General features: G+C 45.1%; 2 protein-coding genes across 3 annotated transcripts in view; one reads left to right on the forward strand and one right to left on the reverse strand.

Moving 5' to 3' along the window:
• The window catches only part of mydgf (myeloid-derived growth factor), an 11,055-nt gene extending 4,958 nt beyond the window's left edge, over positions 1-6,097 (forward strand). Inside the window, exons 5-6 of the mRNA XM_030433510.1 lie at positions 536-608; positions 4,569-6,097. Of these exons, the coding sequence (XP_030289370.1) occupies positions 536-608; positions 4,569-4,648 (153 nt within the window). The 3' untranslated portion in view covers positions 4,649-6,097. The remainder of the gene's footprint in view (positions 1-535; positions 609-4,568) is intronic.
• Positions 1-14,751, reverse strand: part of LOC115591461 (uncharacterized) — a 14,756-nt gene extending 5 nt beyond the window's left edge. Inside the window, exons 1-4 of one of the 2 annotated variants that reach the window (XM_030433509.1) lie at positions 13,014-14,751; positions 9,162-10,170; positions 5,848-5,963; positions 1-251 (exon numbers count right to left, since the gene is read on the reverse strand). The exon at positions 1-251 is cut by the window's left edge and continues 5 nt beyond it. In XM_030433509.1, the coding sequence (XP_030289369.1) occupies positions 9,310-10,170; positions 13,014-14,090 (1,938 nt within the window). In that variant the 5' untranslated portion in view covers positions 14,091-14,751 and the 3' untranslated portion in view covers positions 1-251; positions 5,848-5,963; positions 9,162-9,309. Of the gene's footprint in view, positions 252-5,311; positions 5,964-9,161; positions 10,171-13,013 lie in introns of those variants that run through there. The other variant, XM_030433508.1, reaches the window with a different exon arrangement.
• Positions 14,752-17,233: the final 2,482 nt, after the last annotated feature.

Here is a 17,233-nt window from a genome sequence, read left to right on the forward strand (position 1 = left end):
ACAGGAAGCCTTTTATTTGTCCTGGAAGTCAAACTCAGAATTGTCGTGTCTGTGCGTATAATGTCTCATGAAAGGTTAATGTCTGGACTCTCTCCGAGCTCAGTCACTTAGCGCGGGCCCGCCGTGTCTGATGCGTCGTTGGTGAAGTGAAGCACACCTTGACACGCCTCCTTTCCCCCAGCAAGGACAGTCCTGACACTCCGTTATTAGTGAGAGCACATGTTTCCTCCTCCTTGCTCTGGCTCTGTCCCCTGCAAGTAGGAAACAAACAAGGAGGAAAAAGAAATAACTCTGCTAAATGACGGGACAAAAATAACCTCACACACACAAATGAGCACACCTGCCACCCCCGCACAGCATCTCCTTGACCTTGTCATCACATCCTCCTACTTTCCAGCCAATCTGTTGCAAAAAAAAAATAAAAAAAAAATTGCTGTCTCCTGCGCCGCCTCTCATCCTGTTTATTTTTTTTCTTTTTCCCTCCCTTCCTCCCTTTCCTCCTCCCCCTCTTCATCGCTGCTGTATGTTTCTCCAGTCGCAGACGGCAGCGGGAGGACAGGGTGACGTGCCTTTGAAGCCGGAGGAATTTACCATAGGCGAATCAACAGGTGAGAAATTGATTGTATATTCAAGTGTTAAATCAGCTCCCTCTGCATGTCAAGTCGGCCTCTCCCTCCTTCACTCGTTCTCTCCTCTCCATCACGTCGCGAGTTCCCTGCTGACTTCCCTCAAAAGCATATGCTCCAGCTGTGAGTGGGTTGCCATTTGTCCCTGTGGCATTATTTGTTATTATTCAGTTTCGGCACAAATCCCCACTGCGGCTTCAGTTCCAGACTGTGATGAGTAGGATTTGACAATTCACACAACAATTTACAGTAACTGACATCTTCAGAAGATTAAACTCTACCGCACGGAAGCTTACAGACTCATAAACCAGCAACTATCACAGATTTAAGGATAATCCCAACTGTGAGACCTCCGTAAAAATCCCTCCGATCATGATTTCGAGGCACAGAATTTTTAACAGTAGCGCAGAGGGTACATCGCTTTTGACAACCTCGAGGGCAAACTGGCTCGTAAACTCGCCTACAGACTCGCCATACCAGTTCTGTTGATGCAGAGGCCAAGCCCCTTAGTGTGCGACCTGATTTTGGAAAAACGCTGTATCGCGTTCCTGTTTGAATTGTGCCACGAATAACACATATAAAGTTTGTCAATACGAAAAAGATGATTTTGCATGTCACAGATTTATGTAAAGCTGGTACAAACATTTACTTTTGTGTGAAGCCACTCTTTCAGCTAGTGGACTATGTATGTCGCCTCTCAATGCATTTACATGACACTCAAGAAAACCGAATTACTGGGTTAGTCTGACCGGATTTTTAAGATGCATGTATACACCTTAGCCTGACAAAAATCGGATCGGGTCGGATTTCTCATAGTCGGATTAAAACACCTAGATTATCCGATTGATAGTCGCATTACTCGTGCATGTACACGCTGCATCAGATCGATTTTGCTTTCTTCGCAGGCTCGAGATTTTTTTCCCGGGGCCGTGAGCCGGAAGTAGACTGACGGGGCAGAGTCCTTCTACTGTGTACTTATAAATAGGGATCCGAATGCCGAGGCAGAGTTTGTTGTTGCTGGTGACGCAAAGAGGTCAGCTGGAGGTGGCCCTTTTACCACTGGTTGAAATGGGTACAGCGCCACCTATCGTACCGGGGTATCACATGATTCGGCCAATAATTCGATTTTCTCACCGGCATGTATACTTGCACAATTGCAGTTGTCTGATTGAGTAGCATAGTGGAACTATGGCTGTAATCCGACTAAGATGTGCATGTAAACGTACTGACTAACACCAACATGGCCATCGCCTTAAGACAGAAAAAATGAAATAGTCGAAAATCACTACAAGTCTGGCCACATTGGAAACTGCATTAATGTGAAAGGAGAGTCGGTAAAGTTTTTGTAATATACAGGACCGACTCTACAAGGCTTGCTGAGATTTGTGAGTGTTAAACGAGACGGCACATCATCGTCTAATATTTCATTTGTTTTATGACAAATTACAACCTTCTCGAGTTGAAAATGTTTTTCCTTTAAAGTGACAGAAATTACATGTGTAGATTATGGCTCAATTCAAACGGGATCATAAATGTGTTTGTCTCTCCCTGTTAAGTAACATTAATAGTTCTTTTGAAATAACTTCCATTGGTGGTCCAACAGAAGCGGAGGGACTTCGCCCCTCTATAGGAAAGATAAGTCATCGTAGAATGATCTCCAGATGCCTGCAGATGTTGCCACCTACAGGCCCAATAAGTGACATTTTTACAATTTAACCTTCTTGTGACATCTCTCTATAAAAGCAAATAACCTCTGTCTGTCTGTCTGTCTGTCTGTCTGTGTGTGTGTGTGTGTGTGTGTGTGTGTGTGTGTGTGTGTGTGTGCGTGCGTGCGTGTGTGTGTGTATTCCTCAAATATCTCTGCGGATCAGGATCAGACTGACCTGAGAGTTTCAACATGGCTGCTGCGTGGTTCAAGGGTGTGCTATTTCGCATTTGTTTGGACTGCAATGATACCGTTAATAAATTATTTCATAAATGCTTTACAAATTCCACGAGCATGTCCACCGGAGCCACTACAGTCACATGCGCACCAGAGCCAATCACTGCACACCGTGGCCACGCGCGCACCAGAGCCAATCACTGCAGAGCCCACCGCGACCCCCCCACCTTAAGAAACAAGCAGATTTATACCTGCAGCGGCGCGAGCAAGACCGGGATTTTGCCGGCGGTTCGGTCCCGTTCTGTCCTGTGCATCTAAACTGACTGTTGTGGATTAATGAGATTAAACGAGTCCGGACCGAGTCTGTTTGGGTCTGAGGAGATCCGGAGACGCGCAGACAACAAAGTGGAATCAGAATCTGTGGATGTTCGTGTGTAGCTAGCCACTAGCTAGCAGCTAGCCGCTAGCTACACGGCCCACCTCCCGAAGCGACGGACCGGAAGCATTGGCACGTCCAAAACCGGACCTAGGGTAAATAATGTCCGCCACGCTTTTTCGCGAACATTGCCGTCACGTTTGCTTTGTGTCTGGGGCAGGAAGAAACGGTAAAAACGGGCTTTTGTCACGAAAGTGTCCAAGCAGCAAGTTTGGTTGTTGAGGAACAGGAAGTTGTGGGAGGGACCTAGGCGGATGATTGACATGCAACAACGGTCGGTGTGTGTGAGAGTTGAGAGATTCGTGATATTTAGCGTGTTTGGAGTGTGTAGTTAGTGTGTTATGTAGTGTTTGGTGTAGTGTGTTTAGTGAGTAGTGGAGTCGTTTTTTTGTTTAATGAGTCAGAATAATGAGGAGAAGCTGAATGTGGAGCAGGCAGTCCAGCTCTTCATTCAGCTGGAAGGAGCACAGGCAGACCTGAGCATTGCCTGCATTTAAATGTAAATAGTTACATATAACTTTGTAAATTTTTTAAATGTATGCACACATTTAGATAAACAATAATTTATATTGGCATTATAAGTAAAAAAAAAAAAAAAATGGTTTGTTAAACATATTTGTGGTTTTCACAGTAAAAAAAATCTAACTTTTTCTACTTGGATTTCATGTTTTTTTTGTGTGATTTTAGGTCCATTGTGTTAATACAGTATGTCAAAATAAAAAAAATAACTGTACAGTCACACATGTGAGGTTGTGCCCTTAAAATAATGACACCAAGTAAATAGCTTTTAAGATGAAATATAATGGCAAAATCTAAAAACAGCCAATTATACCCTGGAATATCGGATTTCACAACAAACCTAAATATCCCTGACGTCCCACCTTCAAACACAGCCTCATTTGGCCATCCATGAAAAAGCTCCTTAACCTCCCACTTTTTTAGAGGAATACACTTTTCTTACGGGCACTGCACTAGTAAAACAAAATTACCGGATAGATTTTGCAGATACATTTTCTGTTCATCTCCCTTTACATTTATTCATAAGCTGGACTTTTTCAGATCGATGAACATCCAACAGATGAGCCAACAGTACAGTGGGGTCACCCATTCATAGCCAGCTAACTGAACTGAATCTCAACCTAAAGTCCATTTTAGTTTTCCTTTAATGTTTCCTTCGACTCCAAGTGAGGATCCACAGCCTCTTCCTCAGAATAAATGTAGTGGACTGCTGATTCACTGTGAGCAGTTTGTCTTCCTTATTCAGCAGAAAATATGCTCTAGTGAACAAAACTATTAAATTTTCTGTTTTAATAAGTCCAACTATAAAACCACAAGAATCACATACAGCAGAAGTAGCAGCTGCAGTGCAAACGGAAATAAAAACGCAGTTTGAACACACATGGCTCTTATTTTTCCGTATCTGTGGATAGAGCACATCTACATCTGCAGGACTGATCTCCTGCTGCTCTCACTGTCCTTGCCAACAGGCAGCAGTGCGGGTTGGACTGGACCTGCAGGTTTCAGACTGCTGCCTCTGCAGCTCTGCAGTGAGATGATACCGGCTGGTTTCAGGTGCTTTGTGTCCTAGTTTTAATACTGTCCGTGTCTCTTCTCTGCTCTCCAGTGACCCACACGGAGGGAAAGTTCAGCGCTCAACTCTCCAAACTCACAGCCGTTGGACGGACACAACATGATGAGCTGTAATTGGTCAGAAGTCGGACGTGGCTTTGGTGAGCCCTGGGTCAGGCCTCTGTGTTTCAGCTCAGTCGTCAATAAATGAAGGATGGATTTGTTTTCCTGAACGACAACCAAAAATTGAAGCGGGCTGATACTGATGTCACCTTTGTGGCAATTTGTACAATTTTGAGAGTTATCGACAAGGAAACGGTTGAGTATTCATATTTTTTATTGCATAATGTTGTTGTTAAAATCTTGCCATGAGATAAAGTGCTTCCATAGTTGTTTCCTAGTTTTCTGAGGCTATAAGACTTACAGAGAGCAAATCTGCTCTGATCCACTGGGGATGTTATGTGAATGTATAGAGGATTGGTGTCTGGGGGCTTGTTGAGTATAGATAACATATTTAGAGTAGGGAGGGATTTATCTATCTGCTGTAATCCTGAGAGGAAAGGCAGTAATCCTCAATAGCGTCATCGCACACACAGAAACAATTACATTTTCCTCAATCTCGCTCTGTTCTAGATATCTGCAAGAACATTTTATCCCTTTAAATCGGCAATTAGTACCATTTGTGATAACTTTCTTTTGGTTTTGGCCAAAAGGGATACTTGTAATGGAGCAGATAGCAGCTTCATGACATGATATAAAGATCTGGATGCACTGAGGATCACACTTTTTGCATTTTTGGATGCAGATTTATTGTAAAAACCCTACATTGAGAAATGTGACTCTGTAATAAGTGTAAATCATTATTATTTTATTTTAAATTACCCTAATCTTGCTCATTTTAATTAGACACCTGCAGCGGCTGATGCAATAGAAGATAAAACCGTTATCTTTTTTCTTGTTTCAATGACTTCACCCAAAAATCCTGAAATAGAAGGTGTGCACAGACATGTGAAGGACGGTGTATATGGCGAAGAGATGCCATCCCATATTCCCAAGCCCTTCTCGATCCTTTTGCTTTCATCTGTCAGTGCCATATGTGTGGATCAACGAGGATATTGTGCAAGTTTCAGAAGTACGTCATCATTAAACCGGGCCCTGCCCCCCTCCTCTCCCCTATGTAGCGAGCAGGATCGCCTTTATCTTCCTTACAATCGATCCAACGCTTCTCAGATCCACACAGGAGTCCAAAAAGATGAGTTCTGGGGGATTGATTTCAGATTTGAGCTTTTAGTTGATTTGATTCTGAGGTTGCATTACTCACTGAGATCCGTTACCTTGTTCGGTCCGGGCTCGGATCCTCTGGAGTCGAGGAAGTGCTCAGTTTGCATGTCACCGTCGAGGCTCCCTCTAGGGTCACACCAGGAATAAATAACCACGTCCAGATCAGATGCTGACGAGAAAAACACACAAGATGTCACTTCTTTTGTACAAGTTTTCTTTTTTTCTACTGCTCGATTGTTCTGATTCATGATGAAAATGTGACAGATGTTTCAATAAAGATGTGTTGTCACTGTTCTGGAGACATCCCAGCGTTTCTGTCTTGTTATGTCACGCATGATGTGATTGAAGTTTCCACAGCCTTGTTAAAGGGTAAACATGAAAAGAAAGAAGAAATGTGAGTGCCAGCGCAGTGGCATTAAGTATTCTGAGCCGTGTCAGAGCCGGGCCACAGTGAACATGCCCCCGTCGAATCCTTTTAAAATAACAGTCACATTAATGTATTCTTACTTTAAACATGCAGTAAGAAACAGTTTTTCAGCATGCAAATGAGAAACTTCTATGAAACTTTCCATTAAAACAAGCATTATGACAAATTTGATTCAAAACGTATTCTGTAAGCGTGCTCAATTAACATATTGTCCTCGGATAAATGTTTCCATGAGATAAAGAGCTTCCATTGTTTCCCTTTTAATTTCTGGGGGGAAAAGGCTTTGCAGGGAGGATCTAGTAAATCCAGAGGCACATATGGGAATGTATAGAGCGCTGATCTTTGTGGGCTTACAGAGATATAAAGTCAGTGGGGATTTATTCATCTCAAGTTAAGCCAAGGGAAAATCAGTAATCATGATTGTGCTCAAATTGGCATCGGTTCGTTTGGATTCTATGATACTTGAGCAACGCATTTATGCATTCACCACTGCTTTAATGTAAAATATAACCATGACTGTAGCCATAAAACACCTGGATTTCACACACACACAACATTTATTTTGTAGTAGCACTTTTGCAGAGCCGAGTTTCAACAAGATCAAGACAAGCTGTGCCAAGAAACTCCCACAGAGTCTCCTACTTGTAATTAAAGCGTTTTACAGCAACTGTGTGACTATTTCAGACACTGTTCTCCAGTTTCGCGGCCTCACGGAGAAAAAAAAATGACAAGATGGTTGTTCCATTGAGTAATAAGTCTCTGGAGCACAGTAAGTCTTTGTTTACTGCCAGTTTACTCTGTCTCTGAGACTTAGCGCTGCAGCTAGGCTGTCATACAAACCCTAAACACATATCACTACTGTTTACCATCTGGTACCAGCAGAGATGTTTACTCTCAACTTTTCACCCTACAGTACAACCATCAGGAAAATATTTGCTGCCAAGCACTGGCTCAGATGAGGATGGTGCCTGATCAGAGGCATTTTTAGCCAAAGTGGCTCCAGGGACACATAAATCCAGCTCTTTAATCCAGACTGGAATGTCTCAACGATCATGAAATTAGAGCACACATTTAGATCCCAGAATATGTATATCTAATCAGCTGACTTTCCCTCTATAGCGCCACCAACAGACCAAACATTTTCCAAGTAAAATGTCTCCACAACTTGGTTTGCAATTCAATTCGGTACATACTTTCATGTTGTCCCTCAGGATCAATTGTAATTCATTTTGTAATTCCCTGTTGTGTCGATGCAAAGCCTGTTTCATACTCAACAAAACAGGAAAACAGTGTTGCAGCATTCTCCTAAACAACTGAAGCAGATGGGGACCCAAAAGAACATAGGATGGCTCTGCACAGCTCGTCCAATATGAACCAGGATTTCATTAGGATTTCAATATTTATCTTGGAATCATTTGAGGGAGTCATGAACTGGAAGATGGCAACCACTGCTGTATCATCATCAGGTAAGAATCTGATTTATCAGTTGCTAATTAGCAATTGTTAGCATGCTTACACTCTCAGCTAAGATGGCAGAACATGGTAAACATTAGCGTGCTTAACACATGGACATATGACTTAACATCACCATATTAGTAGTGTTGCATGTTAGCGTTTAGCTCAAAGCACCGCTGCACCCACAGTAAGTGAAGTCTCGCAGAGCTGCTAGCATGGCGGTAGACTCTTAATATGTATTTGCTTATGTATTTTTTGAATATAAACAAATCCAGTGAAAATACCAAAACCACCAGTGAAGCGAGCCAACCAACAAGTATTTTCAGTTTTCTTCCAAGCCTGTTGAATCTTATTCCCTTTGTGCCACAGACCTTCATTGATCTCCTGAAACTAATGACGAAGCCATTTGTGAATTTTTTTTTATAAGATTCTCTGTTTCAGTACGAACAAATGGGCTTGTTGCTGAGTGCCAGAAGCAGGGTGGAGAAGTCACACGGTATTCAGAGACGGACTAACACACTGTTGGTTTTGGTCTTTTCATTTGATTTGTTGACAGTAAGAGAAAATACCGACAAACACCAGCGTTATTCTTTAAAAAGATCCACTAGAAGGCTTTGAAGGAACATTTTAGAGAGGACAACATCAGATTACCTCCATGACTGAGCCATCAATTTTTGGTGCTGTATTTATGTAATCAATCCGGCTGCCTGTTTTTCTCCATTTCCTTTCACACACACCTGCCCCCTATTTCTCTCCCTTTGCATCTCCTGACATTTGGAGGGGAACAGATGGAGATTGTGGCCCGGGCGGTCAAGCCAGAGGCAGCAAAGGAGATGGGATATTTGTAACACCAGGGGCCCTGTGAAGGGTACAGCGAATGGCCAGCTGCCCCCTGTCTCCCCTGACACGGACCCAGGCGCCGGGCTGGTGACCCAGTCAGCTCCGAGCCGCCCAGCATGGCCTTGCTAAGTTCTTCATATTATGAGACCTTTCCTGTCTCCAGATCTATCACACTTCTCTGGCCTCTCCTCCCCCGCGTGAGCTTTTCACACTGCTGAGCCAAAGTAGCCCGAGCCGCACTGAGTTCTCGTTATACCATCACGACTCCTGACAGCAATTATCTAACCCAGACGATGCTGATGCATGTGAGTGGATGCGTCTGGCTGCACTAAAGTCATCACTTCTTACTTTTGTCTTGACACCTTGCAATAATTTCAATTTCCTCCATATTTCTATCTAATTAGGCCTTCTCCTTTGCCCTTTAACTGTGCAGTCTGTTGGAGAGCTGGGCTGAGCATCTGTACAGAGGCTCTTGTTACCAGAGCAGTAACCCAGACAGATGTTGTGATGCCCTGTGTATGTTCAGCGTACATACTCAAGAGATTTGTATAGAAGGAGAGAAAGAGAGAAAAAGAGAGAGAGAGAGAGAGAGAGAGAGGGGAAAGGACATTTGCAGAACCAAGCTGTTCTTCCTGACATACTCACCTCAAGTTGCGTCTGCGTCTTGTCACCTTGGAAACTTGGTCTCAGCTCAACTTGGCGAGCGTTAAATCACTCTCCACTCTCGCAGACTCGTGGCTGGTGCTATGAATATGGCTCTGTTCGATCAGCCTCCCCCTCCCGCTGCATTGTCTCACACTGTGGTCGAGAGCAGCCTTCGTTTCTCAGGGTACGGAGGAGCTTTGCGGGGCTCCTTCACTTTCTTTGTCTGCTCAGACGGTCTGTGGTGGGGGTACGGAGGAGGCTTGCGACCTCTGCGGCCTGGCGCTGTTGGTGGTTTAGCTGTGGCTGCGGGGGCAGCGAACACCTGTGAAGGTCTGTTAACGGGCCCTGCTGAGGATGCTTGCCGCTCTCTGTCGTTGTTGGACACAGTGTCTGAGGCGGTGGGTGGGCAGCTGGCAGACGGAGGCTGGGTCGATGATGGACTGAGCTGACCAGCAGATGGGTCAGCGCTTTGTGGGGTCTGATAAGATCCGATTTTGTTCTCTATGATGACAGGAGGGCTAAGGATGGGGGTTGGTTGAGGCTTTGGAGACAGAGGGGAGGCAGGGGAGACCCTGATGGAGGAGGAAGGCCCAGGGGAGTGAGGCTGAGAACCAGGGCTGTTTGTGTGATGGAGGTTTACTGTTAGAGGCGAGAGACCAGGAGTGGGCGGCCGGACAGGGTGGCTTCTTTGGGGAGACAGAGTGAGGTCATAAGAGGGGAGGTTTTGATGTTTAGGGGTACTATCCTTGGACTGCTGCGGGCCCCCTTGTCTGGGAGAAGACCCCAGACTGGAGGTGAACCGAAGAGTTCGACTCCTCTCTGATGAAAAGCCAGAGGTTACCGGGCTCAGCAGCACATTTGGTGGAGACTGGCTCCCGTTGTGATGACCTCGCCTCTCCTCGCTGGAGCTGGAGCCCGAACTGGAGCTGCTGTCACCTCCTGCGGTCCTCTGCTGCTCCTCCTCATTTAGATCAATGGATGAGGTTAGGTAGTCAATCTGCTGCACCACCTAAAAAAATACACACATTTTCCCCCGTAGACCACCATTATAAAACTGCTGTATGGACACCAAAAACTGCAAACAAGGTCAGTTAAGATGCCACATAACTGGTAAGTAAACCTGGAATGGAGCTTTACCCTTTGAGAACATAACCCTGAAGATGTCATAGTGATGTCATGTCTCAGGATCAAGTGCATTTGGCGCTCAGCCCACTGAAGGCACTATTTGATTCTGACTTTGACTTTTAAAGACCTGAAACTTCTGATGTTTTTTGTAGTGCTTCTACATCTGGTGATTGATCGTTCGGTGAATAAAGTATTAAACAACAAATCACTTGGTTTGTCCCAGCAACAGTCTAAAAACTATAAAGGTTTCAGTTCAATTTACAATGATATAGGACCGGGGAAGGCAGCAAAGCCTCAATACTGCGAAGCTGGAACCAGAGAATATTTGGCATATTTACTCAATGAAACGACTTCAAGGCTTCAAATACATTCTGGCCATTTTATGCCTATTATTTGAATAGTAGACAGTAGTATGGAGGTGACAGGAAATGAAGTAAATGGAAAAAGAGAGATTCCAGGCAGATATGAACACTGTGTTTAAATGGTCAGCAGTTTAAACTACTATCCACCAGGACACTCGAAGACGTTTCTTCCAATTCGGGCAGTTTCTTACTTAACAATGTATGATGTACTAAACCAATCTCACCAGCAAAGGGTGTAATAAAAGTTATAGAATTATTTTTATGCATTTGCTCGCCTACATTTGTTATTGAGAGCGTTCCTCGACCAGATGTATAGCTCTAATCCGTAAGTATCGCACACGAGCCACTACTTAGTGCACACAATGTTTATCTCAGCCTAAAAAGGACAAGATTACTATAATGGAAAATGTGTAGCACAAATTTACATGGGTTTCCCTTCTAACACCTGTGGGTGGATGGTGAAAATCACACTGTATAATATGTCATATGCAGGCAGGCATACGCTGCTACGCATACAGGAGTGCAGCGGAGCGTGAGTGTATGCAAATCCCACATATGTACGTAAATGCTCGATACAAAGATACAGTCAGGTTGGTGGACACACACACATGCACACGCAGTCACACACATGTGCAGTGATTGAGGCTGGAGAGATTGGAGAAAATTACACTGGGGAAAAGGTTTGACCTATCTCTCCACCTGCTCTGTGTGCACAGATAAATCCCCAGCCCCTGCTGGAACAGATGAATTATTATTTTGTTCTCTGTGTTCAACAACATCCTTACTGATGTCAAAAGATGACCTGGTTTGTCTCTTTTTTCTTTTTTTTTTTTCTTTTATGCTGTAGCTTTTTTTTAGGCGAGGCATTTCATATCACTTTGAAGTAAAGCGTGCATATGCTCATCAAGTGACTCTGGGCAGGTGCTGCTTGTTAATGTCAGAAATCAGAGGAGATAAAAGAGGAGAGGTCTCTGGGTTTCATCGGCTGCTCCCGAGAGTGTTTGTTAAAAACAATGTGTTTTGACCCCTCAGGTCTTCACATCTCGTGCTGATGAGCGCTGAGAGACGCTCGTTGTCGAGCTCAGTCATTTAAGTTTCATTTAACTCTTTCAGCTGTTGTTTTCCTCTGAGCTCTGAGTCACAGAGCAGTTTTTAGATTGTCACAACGCCTTCAGCGGAGGATCGCTATCATATTCATGAGTGAGCTTTCTTGTGTTTTGCTTTTTTTCTCTCTTCTTATGAGAGAGAGCTCTTTAGCGTTGCTTTAATATTTGTCTAGTCGCTGTCAAAAACCCTTTAAAGACTCACTCCAGTTCCCTTTTATAACAGTGATTGATTATTAAATAAAACTGAGGGTTGCTGCTCATGCAACAGAATGATAAATCAGGGCTTTGAAATAAATATGTGACCAAAGTCTTCTACAGTGCCTTATCTTCCTTTGATCTGTCGTCTCTGTTGTGAAGATTTGGCTTTTTCTATCCCAGTGTCTCTGCATGCACCGCCCCTCCTCCTTCTCCTCTTTTTGTGTAGCTTATATGCTCTTTCATCAGTGTTATATTAGTACTGTCACACAAAAACCTCGCAGCCAGGATGATGAGGTTGCTACCTCGGGTTTAGCTGCGACCCCGCAGATGCAGATCACATGCCAAGAGGCGAGATTTACGTGTCACTTTTACTGGATGAGGAATACGAGGCAGAGATACTCAGACATAAATGGATTATAAAAAAAAAGCGTCGGACGCTATCCAGCTGTGCCTGGAGCAGCATCTGTCCATAAGGAGGGAGAGTGGAGGAAGAGATGAGAGGAGGGAAGGCAGAAAGAGAGATGCAGAGAGGAAGGCAACTGCTTTGCTCAGTGTCACACAGTATCAACTCAGCTGCCTCTGAATGCATCACACAAATGAGGCATAACTATTGTCTCATTCACTTCTATGAAAATCTAAGCATGAGTTCAGCATGAGAGCTGCGTGTGTTTGGCGACAGATGACAGAGGGAGTTGGCGGAACAGTTTGCAGACTGTGGAGTATTCATGCAACCTTGCTGCTGATTTTTTAATGCATGTTCAGTTCTGCTGAGGATGTGTCTTTGTAGGCTGCACCGCTAACTGAAAGAGCCAGAGCCCTCAAGGTTTTTCAGCACAAGCACAAACATTTCCTGCATGAGGAAGTGTCTAAATGAATGTGAGAGGGTGCAGAGACTTCTCTGCTTCTGTTCGCCACTGATTTGTGCTGTTCTTCGTGTCAGTTCAGGAAGCCTTGTGATGACTGTGTAGGTGAAATGGCTGCAAAGCACTCGACAGCTTTTGTCTCGTTGAGTCTTTCTTATGCTTTTCTATGAGTTGTGCAGAATCAACAAAACATGTTACCTCTCTCATTTCCTGGTGAACGTCTCTCAGCGCTGTGAGAACCTGCTCCAGGTTGTTCACCACCCGTTTGATCTGGTTTCGAACCACCTTCCTGCTGCAGCCTGGTTCCTTCCTCTGTGGCTCCCCATCACTGCTGGGCCTGTACTGGACCCATGTATGGTTCTGGCCCAGGATCCCGACATGCTCCAGGTTCGGCCTGGGTTTCCTGGGGACTCGTAGAGTTGTGGCACAGCCCAGGCCTTTCTGAGGAACCTCAGTGGAGAAAATTACTCCGTTGAGGGGCCCATTGAAACCCTCCACAGGTGGTTCCCTCAGCGCTGTCAGGTCTCTCTGGCTCTTGGAGTTCCTGCTCTGATGTTTGATGTAGCTGAAGCTGGAGGTGAACTCGTGCTGCCTGTCTTTTAGTCCCTGAGTGTCTGAGCATACCCAGCTGGATGAATGAAGGTCTCTCTGGCGGTAGGTAGTACTGCTGCCGTAGTCCCACACCTTCCCCCTCCTGTCCACAACAGGCACCTTACAGTTTGGCTCCTCAGTAACAGGAGCAGGAGGTGGTGCCACTAGCGGCCCATATTTCCTGACTGGGGTGCTTGTCCCGTCATTCTGCGGCTGAAAGAGGCTCAGGTGGCTGCTGTGGTTCCTAACAAAGGTGTCCTGTGCAGAGCTCTTGCTCAGTCCCTGTGGCCCGTCCCCTGCACTGATCTGTGAGTTGGGGTCCGGGTGCTGCTCTGGATTTTGGTTCTGCCTGGCAGGACTTTCCTCCCTCTGCTTCCCCAGGATGTGATGCCCCCGCAGCACCACTGGCAGCATCCTCGCCATCCCCACGCCATTGCACCGAAGCTCCCCTTTCTTCGCTCGGTCCTTTCCCTGGATGGAGAAGAAGCCGATCCCCTTGGCTCTCTCCAGTGGGGTCAGGCTGTTGCGGGCCTCCTGCGAACCAGATTTGAACGGTCCGTTGAGCCCCAGGTCACTGCTGTGGTGGGGCTTCAGACTATTGCGCAGCCAGGGTATGAAGTGAGGGGCGTGGGGCTTGAAGCCTTTCTGCTCCCCAGGTGCTGGAGCCCTGCTGTCAGAGAACATGGTGATGGATGATGTCCAGCAGCCTCACGGAAAGAAGAAGCAGAAGAGGAACAGGAGGACTCCTGAGACATTTAGCTTCCTCCTCTTTCTCCATGAATCTCCTGCCTTTGCCATTAACATAGACTCTATCCGCTCTGTCCTCAGTCTCTTCCCCCTTCCCTTTCCCTCTCCTACTCTGTCTCCAAAACTTTTATCTGCTTTTTCCCCTCCTCATCGAAGAAACAACCCACCCACTCCCCCTTTTCCCGCTAAAGCCTGTTACTGATTTTGTCACCCTGCCTTTTTCCCTCTTCGTATCCCACCGTTTCTGCTTCTCCTCCTGCTATCCTCTCCGTTGCAGTCCTCTTGAGCCCCTCACCCCCTCATTGGGCCGGCCTCGGAGATGCCGAGGGCTTCTTTCTCTCTCTCTCCGTCTTCGCTCTCTGCCTGCCTGCGTCTCACTGGCTCAGTAGCAGTGGAGGCTTCCTGTCTCTACATCTCTCCCTCTCTCCCTCTCTCTCTCTCTCTCTCACTCTCTCTTTCTGTCTCTCAACCCCCCCTCCACACTGCGCTGCGCTGCCTCCTATCCTCGCTCTTTCTTCCTCCCACTCCCTCTCACTGCTCTAACTCCCTTTCTCTATTTCCCACTCCTCTCCCCATCCCTGCCTCCTCTCCCTGTAACTCTGCTCTCATCTGAGAACCCCTTATCATCCTCTATCTTTGCAACTCTCTCTTTTCCTCCCCTTCCTGTCACCCCCCCACCCCCCACCCCCCATCCCATCCCCACCTCCCATTTGTCAGGGAGAGCAGCTGAACTAGTGTTATTAATCCCCCGTTAGCCAACGTATACCCACGTGATTCCCCCTGCCTCTGTTCTCATCTGATTACTCCTTCTCCGGCTCAGCCCCTCACAATTAAATGCTGCTTAGGATACCAGAGGGGGTTTAAAGGAGTAGGGGAGGATGGCAGCAGGAAGGGATGGAGGAGGAATAGTAGGGGGGCATATAATTGCGACCTACAAGATCAGAGATCAGCAGCAGTTTGAAAGGAACTATAAGCCGTCTGGCTGCAAACAGCAGCCTGCCTGTGGCACGGCTCTCCCTGGTTTATTGTAACTGTCAGCAAATAGTGTCTTGTTACATCCCAGTTGTTTTCTTGTTTTATTTTCTGCCGCATATCCAACTTCCATTTGTTCCAATTATGCAGAGACAGCTGCTATTTTGGGTGATTCTCATTCAAATTCCAATTCTTGGCTGTCTGGATTAGATTTCTTGTGTCTGACAAGCCCAAAGATGCCTCCTAGGTGCCTTTTCACTCAACTGCGGCTGCAAGGATGGGTCCCTCCCTCTCTGGCAACATCCGAAATGAAAAGACAGCAGCAGAGCCACACAAAAGCCCTGACAGTTCTTGTCACTCAGCGGTGATACACTCAAAGCATCTGTCATTCTGTAAGTCAGCACAGCAATCTATTCCTCTGGTAGTGTCCCGCTACAATATGACTTCATTGGATGTCATGTTCTACTATACAGGTACGTGGGAGGGGGGAGAAAACAGACACAGGCCCGATGTAATCTGCAGGCTAAGAAGATTCCTGCCTACATCTCGACAGACTGCTGTCAGCCAGTAATGACCACTAGTCTGGATAAAACTACTATAAAGAGTGGAAGTAATAGAGCAGCGAATATTAATCCTTTAGAGGATTGTTCCTCACGGCATGCTGGTGCACAAAAACCACAGTCTATTTCTGTGCTAGATTTAACTCTGAATGTATATTTGTGTGTGTGCATGTTAATGCTTTAAAGGTTTTACATAATGAGACCTGCAAACTGAATTTTGAGTTTGTTTGAAGGGTAAAGTCACATACACAAGTAATAGTAACATCACTGTACGGAATGACTGTACTGATTTACTGTGTTTATATTTGGCGGACCCTGCCACCTGTACTAGCATCAAACAGTGTCCTGGGGACCTTATTTTCCTCTGAGAACAGCTTGCTTTCTTTACTTATGGAAAACAAACTAATATTCATGAGTTTGTAATATTACCTCATTTATATATACATTTATATATCATTCATGAACTAAACTTTAGACATGGAACTATATGTGTTCTCCACAGACAGGTGACCCAAGTAATCTGGTCCAAGTATTGAGCAAGTCGAAAGTCATTTTGTTCTTGGGCAAGTCAAGTTGAGTCCTTAGTTGATGCAGGTCAGGTCTTACCTGCAGTAAGATATTAGTAACTGTATAATAATGACATCATTGGTCAATTTATCCTAGCTGTTCAAAATGCATGACAGTGAATTCCATTTGTATTATAATTTTAGATATTCAGTGAAATAAGTGAATCCAAACAAAAAACAAATAAGCTTTTGAAAATGAATTTCTTCTGAACCAAAACTATATTTCCTCTCCGTCACATTTAAACAATGAAATTCTGACAGCCAGACCAAAACAAACACACACACACACACACACACACACACACACACACACACACACACACACACACACACACACACAAACTAACTAAACTGAAACCATAAAATAGACAAAGTCATTCAAGTCATCATGTCTCCAGTCAAATCAAGTAACGAGTCATCCGGGTCGGAGGTCGCATCTCAAGTCATTTAATTTTGGTCAAGTCAAGATGCAAGTCATCAAAACAGGGATTCAAGTGGAACTGTGGAACTCCTGTGTTGTGCTGGAAGCCAGTTGTTAGTTTATGTCGGCGTACTCCATTTCTAAACTAACGTTAGCTTCTGTTGCTCTCTGTCAGAGGAGAGGAGAGAGGCACTGAGGCGAGGCACTCGAGAACGTGCATAAAGTCACATCCCAAGTTCTTCACGCAGACATCCACAGTCCAGCAGGATTAAACAACTTGAACAAATTGTCAACAGGCTCAAATAGGCAACCGAGAGAGACGCGGAGGGTCCCATTTTTCACATCATGTAGCAATTCGCTCACATATGGCGAATAAAAAAGTGAATAATATGTGTTAATATACCCATTTAAAAACCCCAATGGACTAACTAAAACATCTTCAAAAGTTAAAAACAGGGTTCCTGTTTCAGCTCAAACTTTGGAGGTGCATGGTTTTTACTGTCAAATGTTTGGCTATTCAAAGTGGTCCGACTAAAAATAAAACTATAACATGACATATTT

This window comes from Sparus aurata, chromosome 11, assembly GCF_900880675.1.
Source record: "Sparus aurata chromosome 11, fSpaAur1.1, whole genome shotgun sequence".
Classification (NCBI taxonomy): Eukaryota; Metazoa; Chordata; class Actinopteri; order Spariformes; family Sparidae; genus Sparus; species Sparus aurata.